This window comes from Jaculus jaculus, chromosome 1 (assembly GCF_020740685.1).
Source record: "Jaculus jaculus isolate mJacJac1 chromosome 1, mJacJac1.mat.Y.cur, whole genome shotgun sequence".
NCBI classification, from domain to species: Eukaryota; Metazoa; Chordata; class Mammalia; order Rodentia; family Dipodidae; genus Jaculus; species Jaculus jaculus.
Window position 1 is genome coordinate 145,730,530 of NC_059102.1, and position 21,036 is coordinate 145,751,565.

The following is a 21,036-nucleotide window of genomic DNA, read 5'->3' on the forward strand; positions in this document are numbered from 1 at the left end:
ATCCTGGGCTACAGGGAGACCCTACCTCAGAAAACCAAAAAAGAAAGAAAAAAGGACAAAGTGGTAAGTCATTTTTTGGTGCTATTTATTGATTCTCCCTCCAAGGGGCTTGAACTCAACAAACCATTACGGTGCTGACAGTCACCTGCCCAGAGCCACACAGCTCAGCTGCTGTCTGGGGTGACCACGGCATACTGCACAGGGAGCCACGAGAAGTACCTGTGCTACAGCCTGTGGTGATGGCAAAGGACACTTCCAGAAAGGGCTGTCACATGGAAAGGTAGACAAACTTGGGCAACACAGAAAGGACCATTTGTGAAGCCATGAGCTCTGGCTGGGTTTAGGCTACCACATTCATGTGATCATTTATATCCCCATTTTCCCTTAGCTAGAGGCAGTCTGTCTATGGACAGCCCCTTGGGCCCAGGGGTTCCTACAAGACTGTGTGGACAGTTTTCACAACAGACCAAATGACTGCTACCTTGTATCTGGCCACACAAGCTCCTGGGGCCTGGACCCTCAGGAGTGCGTCACAGGCTGATGCTGCTTAACCCAAGGTTCCTGCCTCTCCTCTGCTGGGACACAGGCATGGGGCGGAGGCACTGCTCTGAGGCTCAGACTGGACTATGGCCCTGAGGGAGGTCATGAAACTGGGTTTCTAGGTCACACCAGCCAGGCATGAAACAGAATGTATAATATGTCAAAACTTGAGTTTTACAATCTGTGAGCCCAGTAGACTCAGAAATGTCCTCACTGTAGGCTCACTATCGTAAGGCCAGCCAGTGCCCAGGCTGTTCTCTCAGTTTCCCTAGAATGTGTGCCCAGGCTTACCATGCAGTCTGGGGCGCTTCTCCACACACCAAAGAGATTTGTCGGCCACTTCAAACAGAAGGAAGTGGGGACTCAGGAATGTTCACTCTGTTAGAATGAGTTTGCCCTCCCGTGTAAGGAAGGCCTTGGTCCCAATGCCGCCCTGAGAGGAAGCCCTGGCTGTGCTTTTAGGGGCAGCAGGCATCCCCAGGCTCAGTCCCTGAATGCACGGGTGTCAGGGAACCTGCATATGCCAGCCCTCAGTGGGGTCTGCTGCTAGACTCCAGGTGTGAGCGTTTGCCAGCAGCCAGCATCCCCGCGTGGTCTCCAGGCTCGGGGAAGGTCCTCTTATAGTTGCGTCCGTTGGGTCCTCCTCGGTGCCGCTTGCACAGGTCCCCGTTGAGGATGTCTTGGATGTGCTGCACAATCAGGTTGATGGCAACTGCAGTGGGACAAATGAGCTCAGCAGGTTCTCGCCCCACACCGAGCAGTCTGCCGCCCCTCCCATCTCAGCAGACAGTCCACCCCTGGCTCAGCCTATGGAGAGTGCTACGAACCAAAGACCACCTGACAAGCCCCACCCAGCACCTCTGTATTTTGAAGTGCACATGAATCCAGTGCTCCAGATAAATGCTGGGAGGCCCCATGCATTTGGCAGGTCTCAGTAGCTAAGACAGAAGTGGCAGTCCCTGCTTTGTGGCTTAGGAATTGCCAGGGATTTCTTACCCATATTGTCAACACCTCGAGGAATAATCACGTCAGCATACTTCTTGGTCTGTAAGACACAAAAGGGAGGGGGTGTCTTTTGAGACTGTGTCCTCCCAAGGTGACTTTAAGGTACTCAGGACCTAGTGTAACCACAGGGGATAAAGGCCTGAGATGCTTATGTCACTGGTCACTGACAGGTAGGGGAAGACCTCAGGCAGTCATTATACAGGTAAGAAACAGGAACCAAAAAGCAAGGTATAAACCAGGTATAGTGGCGCACGCCTTTAATCCCAGCACTTGGTAGATACAGGTAGGAGAATGGCTTTGAGTTCGAGGCCACCCTGAGACTACACAGTGAATTCCAGGTCAGCCTGAACTAGGCTGAGACCTTACCTCAAAAACAACAAAAGCAAGCATAAAATGAAACTGTAAACTGAGCAGCTCACAGCTTAGTCACCGCCAAGGTCTTATGGCCAATGAAACTGAATCATTCTGCAAATGTCCTAGAGTGAGCAGGGCAGATGAGCTGGTCATATACAATCCTGGTAACAGGGACATGCATGGCACCCATCACTTGCCTTCGCTCAACACCCATTTTGTTATGTCAATCACTCCACCAGACTGATGATATGCAGGGTTACGGAAGAGGACCTGGCCTGGGGAGGTTGAGAGAATGGTGGAGGGTACATGCCCAAACCAGGCAAAGCCAGCAGGGGCATGAGGCACAGGGTGGCCCAGGAATGGTTCTGAGAAGCATCTGGTGCTACAGGCCTGTGGGTTTGGGTCAAGGAGCTCCTCCTATCCTGTTCTGGGCAGGAAGCTAAAGACTATTAATAGAGATTGTTGCCTCAAAGGCCCAAGGAGACTGAGGCTGGTCTCCATTTTGGTGGGTCATCAGGTTGGGTGACAACAGGCTGGAGCCCTGCCCCACACCACAGAGTCTGAAAGCCCCAGAGTGCACTGAAGAGCGCCTCAGGGCTGACTGGCTGGCATGATGGGGGCAAAGCCAGTCAGGAAGCCCTCATAAGAACAGTGAGCTTGCACAGGGCCAGGGATGCAGGGTCCAGGACAGGACTTCCTCTAATTCTGGTCACATGTGGTATTCAGAGTTTTACTAAAAACTGCCTACCCTCCAAAATGTCCTTCCATAAATACGATTCACTTTTTTTTTTTTGGTTGGTTTGCTTGTTTTTCAAGGTAGAGACTCACTCTAGCCCAGGCTGACCTGGAATTCACTATGTAATCTCTGGGTGGCCTCAAACTCACAGCAATCCTCCTACCTCTGCCTCCTGAGTGCTGGGACTAACAGTGTGTGCCATGACGCCTGGCTAAATTTTTATTTTATTTTTTGTTTTTTCAAGGTAGGGTCTCACCCTAGCTCAGGATGACCTGGAATTCACTATGTAGTCTCAGGGTGGCCTCGAACTTCACAGTGATCCTCCTACCTGTCTCCCGTGAGTGCTGGGATTAAAGGCGTGCGCCACCACGCCTAGTGCAATTCACTTTTCAAAGTATTTTCCTCAAAATTCAGATGTGTATTAAAAACACTTTTATGCTGGGCATGGTGGCACATGCCTTTAATCCCAGCACTGGGGAAGCAGAGGTAGAAGGATCACGGTGAGTTCAAGGCCACCCTGAAACTACATCGTGAATTCCAGGTCAGCCTGGGCTAGAGTGAAACTCTACATTGAGAAAGCACACACACGCACACACAAACCACACTTTTCTGGGCTAGAGATGGCTTAATGGTTAAGGTGCTTGCCTGTAAAGCCAAAGGACCCAGGTTCGATTCCCCAGTACCCACATAAAGCCAGATGTACAAAGTGACACATGCATCTGGAGGCCATTACAGTGGCTAGAGGCCCTGGCACACCCATTCTCTCTCTCTCAAATAAAAAAATTTCTTTTTAAAAAACACCTTTTCTTTCAATAGCAGCAGCTGGAGCTTGTCTATCCTACTTTTCAAAGGTAGGAATCCTGCTTTGGGTTCCTTTGTGCTATATTTTTATACTTAGGCAAAAAGAGAAACTATCAAGTTTTTCGTTGAAAGACTCAAATAACTCCAATTTGAGGGGCTGGAGAGATGGCTCAGTGTTTAAAGGCACTTGCCTACAAAGCCTGATGGCCTACATTTGATTCCCCAGTACCCATGTAAAGCCAGATGCACAAAGTAGTGCGTGCATCTGGAGTTTGTTTGCAGTGGCTGCAGGCCCTGGTGCTCCCATACTTGCTCTTTGCCTCTCTCTTTCCTTGCAAATTAAATAAATAAATAAATAATAAAAACACTCCAATTTGAAGTGATTCATGCCTATAATCCCAGCACTCAGGAAGTTACGGTAGGAAGACTCACAAGTTCAAGCCTGGCTACAGTATAAGACTATTTGGGCCGGACATAGTGGCCCACGCTTTGATCCCAGCATTTGGGAGGCAGAGGTAGGAGGATCACCATGACTTTGAGGCCACCCTGAGACTACATAGTGAATTCCAGGTCAGCCTGGGCTAGAGGGAGACCCTACCTTGAAAAACCAAAATAAATAAATAAATGAAAAAGAACTGTAATATGCAAAAACAGAACGATGTATGAACTAGCTGGGACCTTAGGGCCACTCAGAGAACAGGAGCTCTGACAAGCAGTCAGGGCACCCTGCGGTCAACTGGGGCAGTAAAGAGACAGATGCCTGTCCTTGGTGGAGACCACCACTCAAAAGAGGAATAAGCAAGCCACAGCAGGTCAGAGGATGGGATCCCAAGGGTGAAGCAGAGAGGGAGCAGAGGGTATCACAGGAAATGGGAGCACTGCACGTGGCATCTGGGCCAAGTCTGAGGCAGAGGTGTAGACATGGAGGAAGAGGCAGACTCTGCTGGGCAGAGGACAGAGTGGTGGGGCAAAACCAAGACCACTTCCTGATCCTTGGTCGAACAGTAAGCGGCACTTCTGTTTATCAATCAACAACCGCCATCCACAGGACTGGGTACCACATGACCTTTGGAAAGGGAGAAAAGGCCTTGAGAAATAGATGGGGGCAATACCGGCAGGCAGAACTCCTCGAAGGCTGGCTTGACAAAGGTGGTATATTGGGTCAGAATCTGCTCCAGGTCCCGCCCTCGGTGCACATCCCGGAGAACTGCAGTGACAGGATCAAGGCACCATAGTCAGCCCTCCTGCGGACTGGCAGCCAGCCCCAGCCAGGGCCACGCAGGCCCTTACCTCTTCGAGACAGCCTGACATCCGAGTCTGTATCCACGAAGAGACGTAGGTGGAACATATCCCGGATCTCCTGGCTGTAGAACACCAAGATGCCTTCAAACAGGACCACATCAGCTGGGTAGACCACAGTGGTCTCTGGCAACCTGCCAGAGAGAGGCCAGGTAATGGCTGTGGTGGATGGTCTATTTTCATGCCAGGGGTGCTGACTCCCCAGAAGAAACAGGCTAGAGCAGGACCACCCCAGGGCAGTATGTGTGGACCCCTCTTATTGGCTCTCCCAGAAACTACCTGCTTACCTTGAGTGGGTCACAAAATCGTAAGTGGGGACCTCAACAGTTTTGCCATCCACAATGTTTTTCAGAGTCCTGTGCATCAAATCATTATCAAATGCATCTGCAAGGACAGAGCAAAGGGTGAGATGCCCAGCTGTCCCGAGGCAATGGACACGAGGGCAGTGCCTCTCTGCCCAGGGTCACCACAGTTGGGAGCCAGGGGTACTGAGGATCCCACAGCACATTCAGACTCAAGAGTGGCAGGGCCCCCGTAGGATGAAGTTGTCCCTCAAAGAAACTGGAACACAAAAGAAATTATTTTTCGAGGTAGGGTTTCACTCTAGCCCAGGCTGGCCTAGAACTCACAGAGATCCTCCTACCCCTGCCTCCCGAGTGCTGGGATTAAAGGCGTGCGCCACCACTAGCCAATGATTACGTAGACCTCTGCTCCTCTTGGGGGGAGGGGGATAAACAGACTGCTATTGCTCAGGCCTTCTCCATGCATTGTGGGGAAAGGCTGAACCTTCTAGAAACAGCAGATACCTTTCAGAGGTCTGGGTACCAGTTTACCTTCTGTTAAACCAGTTTAACAGCTGGTCTCTGAGGACTTTGCCCCCTGGCAGCTGGGGAACTGAAAGGCCATGGGGTAGTGGGGTATGCATGGAGGCCCACAGCAGCAAGGTGGGGAAAGGGATGGTGAGTGGATTTTAACACACTGAGCATCAGTACTGAAGGCCACTCAGCTGCTGGCTTCCTAAATAGCTCCAGCCAAAATCTCACAGGGCCTTGAAAGTGTTCATGAACACTGACTGCAGTGGACCATAAATCTTTCCTGGACCACAGCATGATAGGGGAGCTCTGTTACAAAGCAAGCTCAGAACTCCAGGATGCAGCCTCAAAAGCTATTAAGCCATCTGGGTAGGTGATCAGCCTTTACCTTTCCCCCATTCTTCACTCCCCAACCCCCACGCCCCCATCATCCCTCACCCTTTATTATCGCTACTCTCTCCCACATTCAAACACAGAAGTTCCATCCAGGAGAGCTCCTGCCCCTCCAATAAAGTCTGCACTGTTAAGTTAGTGTGGGGGTTTGATTCAGGTGTCCCCATAAACTTAGGTGTTCTGAATGCTAGGTTCCCATCTGATGGAGATTTGGGGATTAATGCCTTTTGGAGGAAGTGTATTGTTGGGGGCAGGCTTATGGGTATTATAGACAGCTTCCCCTTTGCCAGTGTTTGGCACACTCTCCTGTTCCTGTTGTCCATCTGCTGTTGGCTAGGGGGTGATGTCCACTCTCTGCTCATGCCACCGTTTTCCCCTGCCATCGTGGAGCTTCCCCTCGAGTCTATAAGCCAAAATAAACCTTCTCCCCCCCTCCCCCCGCCCCCAACAAGCTGCTCTTGGTCTGGTATTTTCTGATAGCAATGCAAACCTGACTACAGCAGTTAGCTCTTTTCTGTCTTGTATTTCTCATGTCGCTCTAGTCCATCCCCAATTCCAACAGGCCCCAAGCCCAGTGCATTTGTCAAATCCCCCTGACCCAACCTGGACCTAACCTGGACCCCCTCACAGCCTCTGCCTTCCTATACAACGCCTGCCCGGCAGTCGGCGGGTCACCATACAATCTCTGCACATCCCAGGCGTCCGTCCTCCTCCCACCGCCTCCCCAGGCTCTCAGGATGTGTACCTGGGTGGTCGAAATTGTACTGTCCCTTCAAGGCCTTGGCCTTCTGCTCCGCGGTCAGGACCTTATAGAAGCGGTCCTGGCTCAGGATGACCAGCTTGCGTTGCCGGTGGTCCACTTCGTTCTGTCCCAGCAGCTCCATGATCTTCTCGCACACCGTAGACTGGGGCGGGGAGGGGGGCGAGGCGGAAAACGCGTTGGCCACTGGACGCAGGGGCGGCGGTGCACAGTGACCCCCCCTCACCGGCCCCGGGGGCGGCTCGACGGCCAGCAGCAACAGGTGGCGCCGGGCGCGGGCGGATCGGCGCCCGGCCCGGCCCGGCCCCCCGCGGGGCTTCCCGCCGCCAGCGAGCCCCGGGCGCAGCGCAGCGCAGCGCACGCAGGCCCCGCTCACCTTGCCGCTCGCCGTGCCGCCGCTCACCCCGATCAGGAACGGCCGCGGCTGGGGACGCTCCGCCTCGGGCACGTCGCCGCCGCCCTCGCAGCCGCCGCCTCCCGCCGAAGCCATCGCCACCCGGGCCCCACATCCACGCCGCTCGGGCCGCGTTCCCCGCCGGCAGCAGGGGCGGACGCGACGCGCACGGCCGCTTCCGGGGCCCCTGGCGCATGCGCGTGCACGGGGGCGCGGGGCCCGGAGAACCCCGGCGACTCCCCGGTGACCCCGGAGCTGGAGGCGGGGCGCGGCGGGGAGGGGCGGGGCCTGCGCGGGGCCCCGCCTCCCGCCGCGCTTCTGCACAGCCTCTGCCTGGGTCCTGGGGCTCCCTGGCTGTGTGATCAAGTCGTAGCCTCCACCCTGCCTGGGTCTTTTTTTTTTTTTTTTTTTTTTTTTGTTTTTCGAGGTAGGGTCTCACTCTGGTCCAGGCTGACCTGGAATTAACTCTGTAGTCTCAGGGTGGCCTTGAACTCACGGCGATCCTCCTACCTCTGCCTCCCGAGTGCTGGGATTAAAGGCGTGCGCCACCACGCCCGGCCCTGGGTCTTTTTTTGATTTTTATTCTTTCCAGGTAGGGTCTCGCTCTGGCCCATTCTGATTTGGAACTCACTCTGTAGACCCAGGCTGGCTTTGAACTCACAGCAGTCCTCCTACCTCTGCCTCCCGAGTGTGCCTCCACGCCTGGCCTAAAATCACTTTTAAGGGTTTAGTTGTTGTTGTTTGTTTTTTGTTTGTTTTGTTTTGTTTTTTGATGTAGGGTCTCACCCTAGCCCCAGGCAGACCTGGAATTCACTATGTGGTCTCAGGGTGGACTTGAATTCACAGCAATCCTCCTACATCTGCCTCCCAAGTGTTGGGATTAAAGGCGTGCACCACCACACCCTGCTACTTCTTTTAATTTTTAAGAAATATTTTTATTTGTTTATTAGAGAGGGGGTGGGGAGGAAGACAGTGAGTATAGGCATGCCAGGGCCTCCTGCCACTGCAAACAAACTACAGCCACATGAATCACTTTGTGCATCTGGCTTTATGTGAACACATGCCTTCAGGCTTTGCAATCAAGCGCTTTTAACCATTGAGCCATCTCCCCAGCCCCCATTTCTTTTAATTTTAATTTTAAGTACTTTATTTACTTGAGAGAGAGAGAGAATGGGTGTGTTGGAGCCTCCAGATACATGCACCAAGTTTGTGCCTTTACTTGGGTACTGTACTAGGTCATAGAACCCTGGCTTACAAGCTTTTCAAGAAAATGCCTTTAACAGCTGAGCTATCACCCCAGCCCATAATAAACTCTTATAAAAATATTTTATTTAGGGATGGCTTAGCAGTTAAGGTATTTGCCTGCAAAGCCAAAGGACCCAGGTTTGATTCTCCAGGACCCACATTAGCCAGATGCACAAGGTGGGGGGGGGGTGCACGTGTCTGAAGTTCATTTGCAGTGGCTTGAGGCCCTGACATGCCCATTCTCTCTCTCCCTCTCCCTCTTTCTCTGTCAAATAAATAAAAATAAGATATTTTTAAAACTATTTTATTTATTAATTATTTGCAAGCATAGAGAGAAAAAAATGAACAAGTCGGGGACTCCAGCCACTGCAAACAGAATTCCAGATGCATGCACCACCTTATGCATCTGGCTTTACATGGGTACTGGGAATCAAACCTGGGTCATCAGGCTTTGCAAGCAAGTGCCTTTAACTGCTGAGCCATCTCTTCAACCCTATACTCACTTTTTTTAATGTAATTCTGTATTATTTATTTATTCTTACAAAAGACATTTAGAACAAATAAATATAAAATGGTATATGTCATATTTAGTAATGGCCAAAGCATATTCTTTGTATTCCTCACAGAAATAAACCAATGAAATCTTCAGAAATATACTCATCCTACCCACTTTCACTTTTTTAATTAAAAAAAGTCAATTATTTTAACTCCACAATTTTCAACAATGAATTATCAAAATAAGTAATCTAAGACTACTCAAGGACTAAGACATTTAAATCAGTAATTTTTAAAAAATACAAGTGTGTGTATACATACACACAATATTGATACAAGTCACAACTCTTTAGAAGTGTGAGTAAACACCAGAAAGCCCAGAGCACAGAGCCAGTACATCCGCATGCACAGCCAGGAATCCTATGAAAGTCACAAGGCATTGAGACTTAATTCACAAATTCATCTCTTCACAGGAAAAAGACAGTGTTTCATAACAATGCAGATTACACCCACTGCTCAGTAGACACATAGATCACTACTGCTGAGGTCAGATTGAATGACAATTTAGGAATCCGAATTTACCTCCAGAACCTATAAACCTGGAGTATAAATTTGAAGATACACAGTACAAATAGCAGTTGAATGGAACCTGCCTGCCACGATCCTTTATTTTTTCTTTCTTTTAAGTTGAAAGAAAATCTGTACACAAGCAAGGAATTAAGTCTCATAATAAAACATCCCCTACAGAGAGAGAGTCCAGGGTGAGAACATGTTGTATCACATTCTATTCAACAACTTTACTTTCTTGTGAATCTCCAGGTTTGGAATCCAGTCTCTCTGGAAATATTAGTTTCTCACAGACTGCTTCCTTGATTGGTAAATACTGTGATATTTCATTGGGTTCCGTGAAGAGGGAAGGTGGAACATGCATTAAGTTAGCAATTTTGCTTTCTCGTGATGTATATTCTCATAGCATGTAAGTCTTGTCAGCCTCATGGTAAAGCCTTGTGTCATGCATTCTGATGAGGACCCCATCAATTCTCAAGAAAAACCGCAACAGCAGAAAAAAGCTAGAAGGCATTACTCTAATTTTCACACTCAAGCTTGAAACTCCATGATCATGCAGTTCATCTTCAAACAGGAGAACTTCTTCAAAAAATTTAATTTGTTCTCTGGCTTTTAATTTTTCTGTATCTATATGATCTGTTGTAGGTACAACCTTTAACTTAAAGAGATTCTCCAAGCAAAGTTCCTTTATAGTCTGTTGTATAGGTCCAATCATACGGTTTAATAACTTCTTTGGAGTGTTCACCTTCCGCCCTGCTTTCCTGCCACTTTTCAGCACAAGCTACTTTCAGCATTCCTTGGTAGTTGTTTTACACATCTTAGCGCATCTGTAGCATTGAACTCAATCCCAAAGCCAGAGCCATGCTGGATCCTTAGAACGTTGTCTCCAAACATCATTTCAGGGAGAGATGGCATGTGCAACTCATCAGCTAACTTCTCCACATCCGCCGACTTCATGATGTGGTTCTTGGACGCCGTCAGCTTCCAGGGCCCGAACGAGAAGTCCTGGTGGCTGCTCTGGAAGCCGTGGATCATCTTGGTGACGCGGGGGGGCCACACGGAGCAGGCGGCGGCGGTCACCGGTCCGTCGTTCTCCCCGCAGCCCAGCCCCGCCCCACCGCTGGCCGAGCCGTTACCATGCCCGGCAAGCCCCGCCCCCGGCCGCCTTTCCCCCTATACTCACTTTTAAAAAATTGTTTTATTTTTTAATTATTTTTTGTTCATTTTTTTATTTATTTGAGAGCAATAGAGAGAGAGAAAGAGAAAGGCAGATAGATAGATAGATAGATAGATAGATAGATAGATAGATAGATAGATAGATAGGTAGGTAGGTAGGTAGGTAGGTAGGTAGGTAGGTAGGTAGATAGATAGATAGATAGATAGATAGATAGATAGATAGATAGATAGGGAAAGAATGGGTGCGCCAGGGCCTCCAGCCACTGCAAACGAACTCCAGACACGTGCGCCCCCTTGTGCATCTGGCTAACGTGGGTCCTGGGGAATCAAGCCTTGAACCAGGGTCCTTAGGCTTCACAGGCAAGTGCTTAACCTCTAAGCCTGCCGGGCAGTCTCTCCAGCCCAATTATTTTATTTTTATTTTTATTTATTTGCGAGAGACAGAATCAGACAAAGGGAGAGAGAACAGGCATGCCAGGGCATCCAGCCACTGCAAATGAACTCGACACATGCGCCATCTTGTTCGAACCTAGGTCCTTTGGCTTTGTAAGTAAGTGCCTTAACTGCTAAGCCTTCTTTCCAAATTCCCCACCACCACCACCACCACCACACTCACTTTAAAAAAAATATTTTTTGTTGTAGTCACGTTCGCATTGCTGGCAGAAATCACCCAACTAAGAGCAGCTTTGGGGGGGAAAAAAGGGTTTATTTTGGCTTGCAGACTTGAGGGGGAAGCTCCATGATGGCAGGGAAAATGATGTCATAAGCAGAAGGTGGACAATAGCAACAGGAGAGTGTGTCAAACACTGGCAAGGGGAAGCTGGTTATATTACCCATAAGCCTGCCCCCAACAGTACACTGCCTCAAGGAGATGTTAATTCCTAAATCTCCATCAGCTGGGAACCTAACATTCAGAACACCTAAGTTTATGGGGCACACCTGAACCAAAGCACCACATTCTGCCCCTGGCTCCAATAAGCTGTGATCACCATACATGATGTGTGACAAGGGCCTAGCTAGAGAAGGACATGAGTGACTTCATATTGCGAGTTTATACAAGGAAGTTCAGCTTAGCTGGTGCCTCAGGACATGGTCTCACATACACTTGAATTTTATGCTTGGCTTCTTTCACACAATGGGTCACCACAAGAGAAGATGTTTTTCTCACTGTTGCTAAATGCAACTTTTAGCTTCTGTATTAACTGCTGCTTGCTTGAAGTTGCAGGAGAGGAAAATGCAGGGAGGAGAGATTCTAGAAAAGATTCTGTTTTTTCTAAAATCAACTGAAGGGGCTGGAGAGATGGCCTTTAACTTAAGGACCCAGGTTCGATCCCCCAGGACCCATGTGAGCCAGATGCACAAGGGGGCTCACGTGTCTGGTGTTCATTTGCAATGGCTGGAGGCCCTGGCGTGTACATTCTCTCTCTCTCTCTCTGCCTCTCTCAAATAAATTAATAATAAAGTAAAATCAACTGAAATTAACTCTTGGTTTTGTAAATATATGATTATTGAACTTCTGAACTGTAAAACTAAGTTGTGCAATCTTACCGATTTTTTCCTATAAAAGAAGCCCTGAAATACAGCTTGGCACTGCATTCAGGCTTCTGAGACCTGGATGTAGTTGCCAGCTGGCTAATAAAGATTCCTTTCCTACTACTTGCTGTCCCTGTGGTCTTCCCTGGGGGTCTTCACCATACCAGATGTAAAATGCAATGCATTCAGTCCAACTTAAAAAACTCCCATAGTTTTAAGCTGGGCATGGTGGCGCATGCCTTCAATCCCATCATTCAGGAGGCAGAGGTAAGAGGATCACCATGATTTCGAGGCTACCCTGAGACTACATAGTGATCTCCAGGTCAGTTTGATCTAGAGTGAAACCCTACCTCAAAAAAAAAAAAAGAGTTTATCAATCCTAATGATGTATAAACATTTCCATAGTCCGAGATCTTTATTTATTTATTTTTGGTTTTTCAAGGTAGGGTCTCACTCTAGCCCAGGCTGACCTGGAACTCACTATGTAGTCCCAAAATGGCCTCCAACTCACGGCACTCCACCTACCTTTGCCTACCCAGTGCTGGGATTGAAGGTGTGCGCCACCACGCCGAACCCCTAGTCCCAGATGTTTTAACTGAGCCATAATACCACCACCCCCAAAACCGATAATGGCACAGAATAAACATTCACACTGCATACGATGGCATTGGGCATAGCAAAGAAACATTCAACCAATTCAAGATTTAAACAGGACAAACATCAAACTCTGTAACTCCAAGTCCAACAACTCTAGTCAGTGACAAATCTCCAAGTCCGATAATTCTAACCAGCAACAAGTCTCTGGAGTACCAATTCCGCCCCTCCAGCTAGGCTACTCACAGTCCTAGAAAACTTTATCTGGGACCAGCAGCTTTCCTTAGTAGCCATCTCATGGTCCTGGCATCTCCACTGCAACTCATGGTCCATCCTCAAGGTTTCATTGGGGCTCCATGTAGGCATCCAGCAAACCTGCTTCACACTGCCCATGGCCATTTCCAAAATACAAGACCATGTTGCAAACTCAATGACCCTCTCTTTCCTGCATTTCTTAGACTCCATAATACCAGGTGGGGTGTGAATTTGTTAATAGGGGGGAATAAAGCAGACTTTGAAGAACAGGACACTCCTTTAGCATTCAGGCCCCTTAAAAAGACTCTGCACTCTTTCTGTTGTCCCATTGCAGGTCAGCTGGCCCAGTCTCAATGGTTGGGATCTCTCATACAATTGCAGCTGAATGGGTAGAAGTTTTGGCCCAAAGATTTCATTTTTTTCTGTGCCATATCCCTCTGTTTGCACCAGTCCATTTCTTTCTCTTATTTTTTTATTTATTTAAAATATTTTTATTGTTATTTATTTATTTGAGAGAGACAGAGAAGGAGAGAGAGAGAGAGACAGGCAAAGAGAGGGACTGGGCATGCCAGGGCCACTGGCCACTGCAAACAAACACATGTGCCACCTTGTATTTATGTGGTTCCTGGGAAATTGAACCTGGGTCCTTTGGCTTTGCAGGCAAGCACTTTAACTGCTGAACCATCTCTCCAGCCCCCATTTTCTGATTTTTTAATTGAATTTTTATTAACATTTTCCATGTCTTTCTCTTATTTTTAAAGGAAATGTTATGCTTTTATTTTTATTTATTTTTTAAATTATTTTATTTTATTTTATTTTATTTATTTGAGAGCGACAGACACAGAGAGAAAGACAGAGGGAGCAAGAGAGAATGGGCGCGCCAGGACTTCCAACCTCTGCAAACGAACTCCAGACGCGTGCGCCCCCTTGTGCATCTGGCTAATGTGGGATCTGGGGAACCGAGCCTCGAACCAGGGTTCTTAGGCTTCACAGGCAAGTGCTTAACCGCTAAGCCATCTCTCCAGCCCTATTTTTTAAAACTTTTATTAACAACTTCCATAATTGTAAACAATATCCCATGGTAATTCTCTCCCACTCCCCACTTTCTCTTTTGAAACTCCATGCTCCATATCTCCCTCCCCCCAATCAGTCTCTCTTTTATTTTAATGTCATCATCTTTTCCTCCTATTATGATGGTCTTGTGTAGGTAGTTTCAGGCACTACAAGGTCATGGATACCCAGGCCATTTTGTGTTTGGAGGAGCATGTTGTAAGGAGTCCTACTTCCTTTCACCACCTCTTCTGCAATGGACCCTGAGCCTTGGAAGGTGTGACAGAGATATTTCAGTGCTGAGCACTCCTCTGTCACTTCTCTGCACCATAGTGCCTTCTGAGACATCACAAGGTCACTGCCATCTGAAAAGAGAAGCTTCTCTAATAAAAAGTGAGAGTAGCATTAATATATGGGTATGAACATTAAGAGAAGTGCTTACTGGGCAGTTTGGTGAGCATACTATATACATTTAGCCAGACACCAGCAGACGTTACACCTAGGGCTCATGGGTATGCCAGTTGTAGGCTTTCAGTATCAGGGATGTATTCCCTCCCATGGAGCGAGCCTCTAGTCCAATTAAAGAGCAGTTGGTTTCCCCCATAACAGATATGCCACTATTGCACCCGTTGGCTCATTTGGCCTGGCTGGCCAAATATAAGGCTTGCAGTGTCTACTGCTGAGTATCTTCACTAGTGATTTCTCTCTCTCCCATTGAAATGCCAGTCCATTTCTATGCAATGCAACAGTGCACAAGTTCTCAGGACATGGGCTTAACAGCAAGCCTCTCACACAAACTGCTTCTAGCCCAGTCCAGGCAAAGCTCTTTCTCACCCTCATAAGCCAAACCTCACAGTCCTTACTTAGTTCTTACTACATTCAGGTCTTTCAACTCTGACTAGAATGGTCCATTAAGCTGTACCTACAGCATTTCAAGGTGTCTCTTAGGCCAAGGTTTAACTCCTTCCATATTCCTCTTGAAAATCAGCTCCAAAAGGCCAAAGCCACACAGTCAGGTTTCAAGTCGCAATGAGCCCACTTCTGGTATCAACTTTACTGTTGGAGTCAGGCTTGCATTGCTGGCAGAAACCACCCAACCAAAAGCAGTTTTGGGGGGCAAAAGGTTTATTTTGGCTTAAAGACTTGAGGGGAAGCTCCATTATGGCAGGGGGAAATGATGGCATGAGCAGAGGGTAGCATGACCTCCTGGCCAACATCAGGTGGACCACAGCAACAGGAGAGTGTGCCAAACACTGGCATGGGGAAACTGGCTATATAATACCCATAAGCCTGCCCCAACAATACACTGCCTCCAAGAGGTTTTAATTCCCAAATCTCCATCAGCTGGGAACCTAGTATTCAGAACACCTAAGCTTTTGAGGGACACCTGAATTAAACCACTTTTTTTTTTTCTTTTTGGTTTTTCAAGGTAGGGTCTCACTCTGGTGGTCAAGAATGACCTGGAATTAACTATGTAGTCTCAGGGTGGTCTTGAACTCACAGCGATCCTCCTACCTCTGCCTCCTGAGTGCTGGGACTAAAGGCGTGTGCCACCATGCCCAGCTTCTTTTGTTTTTTCAAGGTAGGGTTTTGCTATAGCTCAGGCTGACCTGGAATTCACTATGTAGTCTCAGGTTGGCCTCAAACTCATGGCGATCCTCCTACCTCTGCCTCCCGAGTGCTGGGACTAAAGGCGTGCACCACCACACTTGGCTCAAACCACCACAATTTTATTCACTTATTTACTTGAGATAAAGAGGCAGGTAGAGAGAGATAGAATGGGCATGTCAGGGACTCCAGTCATGGCAAATAAATATCAGACATATATGCCATCTTGTTCATCTGTCCTACATGGCTACTGGGGAATTGAATCTGGTCCACAGGTTTTGCAGGCCAGTGCCTTAACTACTAAGCCATCTCACCAGCCCAATAATCACTTTAAAGTTTTTTTGTTTATTATTTGCAGGCAGAGAGACAGACAGAGAGAATGGGCATACCAGGGCATCTAGCAACTGCAAACGAATTTCAGATGCATACATCGCTTTGTGCATCTGGCATTTTATTTTCTTTTATTTTTCCTCAGGACATTCATTATCTTTTATCCAAAGGTCAAACAAAATTTGAGTAAGCAAAATATTTTTCAACAAAAATTTCCATGTATACATGTAAACGATGAAGTAGCACCAGAAACTAAGAGGAGACCTTCACACAGTGTTGAAGTGATGCAGTCTATACTCAAATTGGCACTGTGCTTCCTCAGTTACAGACTGCTGCAGATGAAATATCTTCCTTGCCCGAGAGATAAGCTCCTCAAGATGGTTCACCAGCTAAGTCACGCTGGTTGAAATACCTGCTAACCAAGCAGATTAGTCAATTCAAAGCAGGAACTCTTTCATCATCTTTGCTGTCCACTAAGAGCCTTACTTCAGAGCATCTTGCAAGTTGTCGAATCAGTGAATGAGACTCAGGTAATAAAGGTTTTCAAGACAAGCCAAGGCATAAAGCCATCTTCCCAATTCTGGAGTAAAATGTCTTTCTCCAAACCAATTACTCAGATATTGCAAGACACTGGTTACTGTTGCCTGATTCATTCTGCTTATGATCCTAAGCAAGGGAGGAAAGCCAATTTGTACATAATCAATTCCAGGATTTTCATTTGTAGCTGGCCCAATAGCTCCTTCAGCACATAACCGTTCACCCAGACAAAATTTTTTCCTACCTTCTTCATCTTCAGATTTTGTCATTGTCACATTACTATCCAACTGTTGTAATTTCCAGTGACTTCTATGTTTATTTACACTCTGTCAAACAGTTGAAAATTGCAGCACTTGTTGTTGCCACTGGAGTGTTGGGGAATAACCTTCGGAGGCAGGCTGGCATCCTGAAAGAGAAACATTTACACTTTGCTTCCTTTTCAACTTCTTCGGATCAATTTGGGCTAGCACAACATCCAGGCATTGAGCTGCTTCGATCTGGACCCAACTCAGGTACTCCTGAGGCGTCTTGGGCGGTACCGAAGGATCGAAAGCTTCAGTCAAGTCGTATGGCTCCACCAGCAACAGCCGAGGCATCAACTCTTCTACCACAGACTCCGCGGGTACCCATGCCATCGCATCTGGCATTTTAAATGGGCACTGGAGAATCAAGTTCAGGTCCTTAGGCTTTGCAGGTAAGTGCTGTAACCACTGAGCAATCTCTCTAGGCCAATAATCACTTAAAAAAAAAAAAAAAGCAGAGTCCATCCCAGAACTTGGAAAGCTAATGTAGGAGGATAGCCATGAGTTTGAGGCCACCCTGGGCTACAGAGTGAGTTCTGAATCTATCTGTGTTACGCTGCCTCAAAAGATGATTGGAGGGGAGGGGAGGGGATGGCTCAGTGGATAAAGTGCTCACAGCTCAAGATGAACTACTGGAGTCTTGAGCCTTCCTGGGGCTTCTATAAGCATGTTGACCTTGACAACAAATTGGGATGTGGAGACAGGGGAATTTTCCAGAAGCTCATGGCAACCATAGCAAAGAACAACACAGAGAGAATCCTTGTCTCAAATGAGGTGGACAGGAAAGAACTAACTGGAAAGTTGTCCTCTGACTTCCACACGCATGCCTGCACTCACATACACAAGCGTGTGCACACACACACGTGTGAATGCACACACACACACACACACAATTTAAAGGCAGGATCTTGCTGTGCTCTGGCTATCTAGTACTCACTCTAGTTCAGGCTGGCCTCAAGCTCAGCAGACCTCCAGTCTCAGGAGATTGGTTGAGATCATAGCTTTGTATGTATCATCACACCTGGATTTTAAAACGTAAAAAAAAATTTTTATTGCCAAGGTGGTGGTGCACACCTTTAATCCCAGTACTTGGGTGGGGGGCGGAGGTAGGAGGATTGCTATGAGTTTGAGGCCACCCTGAGATGACAGTACATTCCGGATCAGCCTGGGCTAGAGTGAGATACTACTTTGAAAAACTACCATATATATATATATATATATATATATATATATATATATATATATTTTTGTAGAGAGAGAGAGAGAGAGAGAGAGAATGGGCATGCATAGTCCTTTTTTTTTTATTTTTAGTTTTTTTGAGGTAGGTTTTCTCTCTAGATAAAGATGACCTAGAATTCACTATGTAATCTCAGGGTGGCCTAGAACTCATGATGATACTCCTACCTCTGCCTCCCCAGTGCTGGGATTAAAGGTGTGCACCACCATGCCTGGCTGCCAGGCCCTTTTGAGACTGCAAAGGAGCTCCAGATGCATGTGCCACTTTTTGTATCTGGCTTTATGTGAGTACTGGGGAATTAAACTCAGGCTGGCAGGCTCTGCAAGTATCTTTAACCACTGGGCCATCTCCTAGTCCCTGATGTTCATTTTTCTGATGTTGGACTCTCCCTTGCTGCCTGCCTTGAGCAAAAAGAATTGGCATTCAAACAGCAGCCCGCCACTCTTATGCCAGCAACAGCCTTTTTGGACACCTTGGGAAAAGTACTCAGTGGCCACAGCTCCAGCTCTCCTGAAGGCACACCCTCCACCAGGGCTGCTATCTGAAGCCTCTGAACCGTAGATGACCCTGTATCTACCTCAAGACCTCTACCTAGGCCAGAGCAGGAGCACTTCCCTAGTGGTCTAACAGGGCTGCTGAGAATGGTGGATGAAGAGACAATGCTGGGATTGATGCAAACATGACCCTTTATTTGCATGTGAGAGGTGGCATGCTTGATGGAGACACCCTGACTACATAAGCAGACTATTCAGGCTCACTTGGTGAGTTCCTTGCAAGACACCCTCTTTTTTTTTTTTTTTCCAGGAAGCTCAACAGACTACATTTTTTAAAAAATATATTTTATTTAGGGGCTGGAGAGATGGCGTAGCGGTTAAGTGCTTGCCTGTGAAGCCTAAGGACCCCGGTTCGAGGCTCGGTTCCCCAGGTCCCACGTTAGCCAGATGCACAAGGGGGCGCACGCGTCTGGAGTTCGTTTGCAGAGGCTGGAAGCCCTGGCGCGCCCATTCTCTCTCTCGCTCTCTATCTGCCTCTTTCTCTCTCTGTCACTCTCAAATAAATCAATAAAAATCTTTTTAAAATATATATTTTATTTATTTATTTATTTATGAGACAGAGAATGGGTGTGCTAGGGCCTCCAGCTACTGCAAACGAACTCCAGCCACATATGTGCCCTTGTGCATCTGGCTTATGTGGGTCCTAGAGAATAGAACCTGGGTCCTTTGGCTTAGCAGGCAATTGCTTTAACTGTTGAGCCATTTTCTCCAGCCCAACCTTTTTTTAAAAATTATTGTTTGTGAGTAAGAAAGAAAGAGAGAGAGAGAGAGAGAGAATTGGCACATCAGGGCCTCCAGCCACTGAAATTGAACTCCAGATGCCTGTGCTCCTTTGCGCACATATGTGACCTTGCACGCTTGCATCACTGTGTGACTGTGTGTGGCTCGCCTGGGACCTGGAGAGTAGAACATGAGTCCTTGGGGTTCGCAAGCAAGTGCCTTAACCACTAAGCTATCTCTCCAAACCAAGACACCCTCCTATGCCTGCTTCCCTGGTGATGTACAATAGGCTCAATAAAAGGTTTCTCTTTCTGGGCGTGGTGGCGCACTCCTGTAATCTCGGCACTTGTGAGGCAGAGATAGGAAGATTGCTATGGTTTTGAGGCCCCCCTGAGATTACATATTGAATTCCAGGTCACCTGGGTTGGAGTGAGACCCTACCTTGAAGAAGGGGGAAAAAGGCATCTCTTGAGCAATCTTTTCTTTTTAAAAATATTTCATTCATTGCTGGGTGTGGTGGCATATGTCTTTAATGCCAGCACTTTGGAGGCAGAGGTAGGAGAATCGCCATGAGTTCGAGGCCACCCTGAGACTCCATAGTGAATTCCAGGTCAGCCTGGGCTAGAGCAAGACTCTACCTTGAAACAACAATAACTAACTAACTAAATAAATAAATAAATCCCAAAGAAAAAACTGTCCAGAAACAGCCCATAGAGGTGGTAAGAGGGAAGGACAGTTTAGACTAAAATGAAGTAAAATAGAGCTCATGGGATAGTTAGGATGATCTGACTACAAAAATGATTGATATACATGTTTTGAAAAAAAAGCTTTTTTTTTTTTTGTGAGGTAGGGTCTTGCTCTCTATTCCAGGCTGACCTGGAATTCACTCTGTAGAGTCCCACACACAAACTGAGTCAGCTAATTGTCATGTCGAGCTGCTCTGCTTTATCCCATCCCCTTGGCTATGAAAACTAGAAAAGAAAGTAAAATCTCAGCTGGGGTCAGGAACTTCTTTTGGGAGCTATCCCAAGCCTTTGGCCCCTCCTCTAATTTCACTCATACTGGCATTACAGGGATCTTAAAAAAAAAAAAAAAAAAAAAAGTTCTGCAACAACAGGCAAGCAGTCAACAGACAGAGCTGCAGGAGCGTTCAGGAAGCTGCCTGACAGCTGACAGGGAGGCAGAGCTGACAGCCAAAGCAGCAAGGTGGCCTGATGCTTGCCATCTAAAGAGAAAGCTGGACAGTTCAAGAGTGTCCTGGGGGGGGGGGGGGCGGCTGGAGAGATGGCTTAGTGATTAAGCACTTGCCTGTGAAGCCCAAGGACCCCAGTTCGAAGCTTGATTCTCCAGGACCCACGTTAGCCAGATGCACAAGGGGGCGCACACACCTGGAGTTCGTTTGCAGTGGCTGGAGGCCCTGGCACACCCATTCTCTCTCTCTTTCTCTCTCTCTCTGCCTCTTTCTCTCTCTGTCCGTCACCTTCAAATAAAAATAAAAAATATAAAAAAAGGAGTGTCGGGGCAGGGACTGGACAATGGAATGTAAAAGGATACAATAGACCTGGTTAAACATCCTCCTGTGCAGCCCTTGCCTTTAGGCACACCTAATGGAGGCCACCACCCAAGTTGATCTTCCTGACAGATAAGGAGAAATTTCAGGAATCGTTATTACAGGCCTTATTGCAAACTACAGGTGTTTTCTGTTATCTCAGGAATGGGATGACCCCTTTGTGCAATGT

The 21,036-nt window shown here is 47.5% G+C and overlaps 1 protein-coding gene and 2 pseudogenes across 1 annotated transcript; all 3 read right to left on the reverse strand.

The window, feature by feature from the left end:
- Positions 1-68: 68 nt before the first annotated feature.
- On the reverse strand, positions 69-7,190 carry Uck1 (uridine-cytidine kinase 1). Its single transcript, XM_045155716.1, has 7 exons — positions 7,077-7,190; positions 6,686-6,845; positions 5,023-5,119; positions 4,727-4,869; positions 4,549-4,643; positions 1,537-1,585; positions 69-1,252 (listed from the first exon to the last, which is right to left on the reverse strand). The coding sequence occupies exons 1-7, from the start codon at positions 7,188-7,190 to the stop codon at positions 1,071-1,073; spliced, it is 840 nt and encodes a 279-aa protein (XP_045011651.1). The 3' UTR covers positions 69-1,070.
- Positions 7,191-9,622: 2,432 nt separating this feature from the next.
- LOC123455735 lies at positions 9,623-10,492 on the reverse strand (annotated as a pseudogene).
- Positions 10,493-16,282: 5,790 nt separating this feature from the next.
- Positions 16,283-17,119, reverse strand: LOC101596396 (annotated as a pseudogene).
- Positions 17,120-21,036: the final 3,917 nt, after the last annotated feature.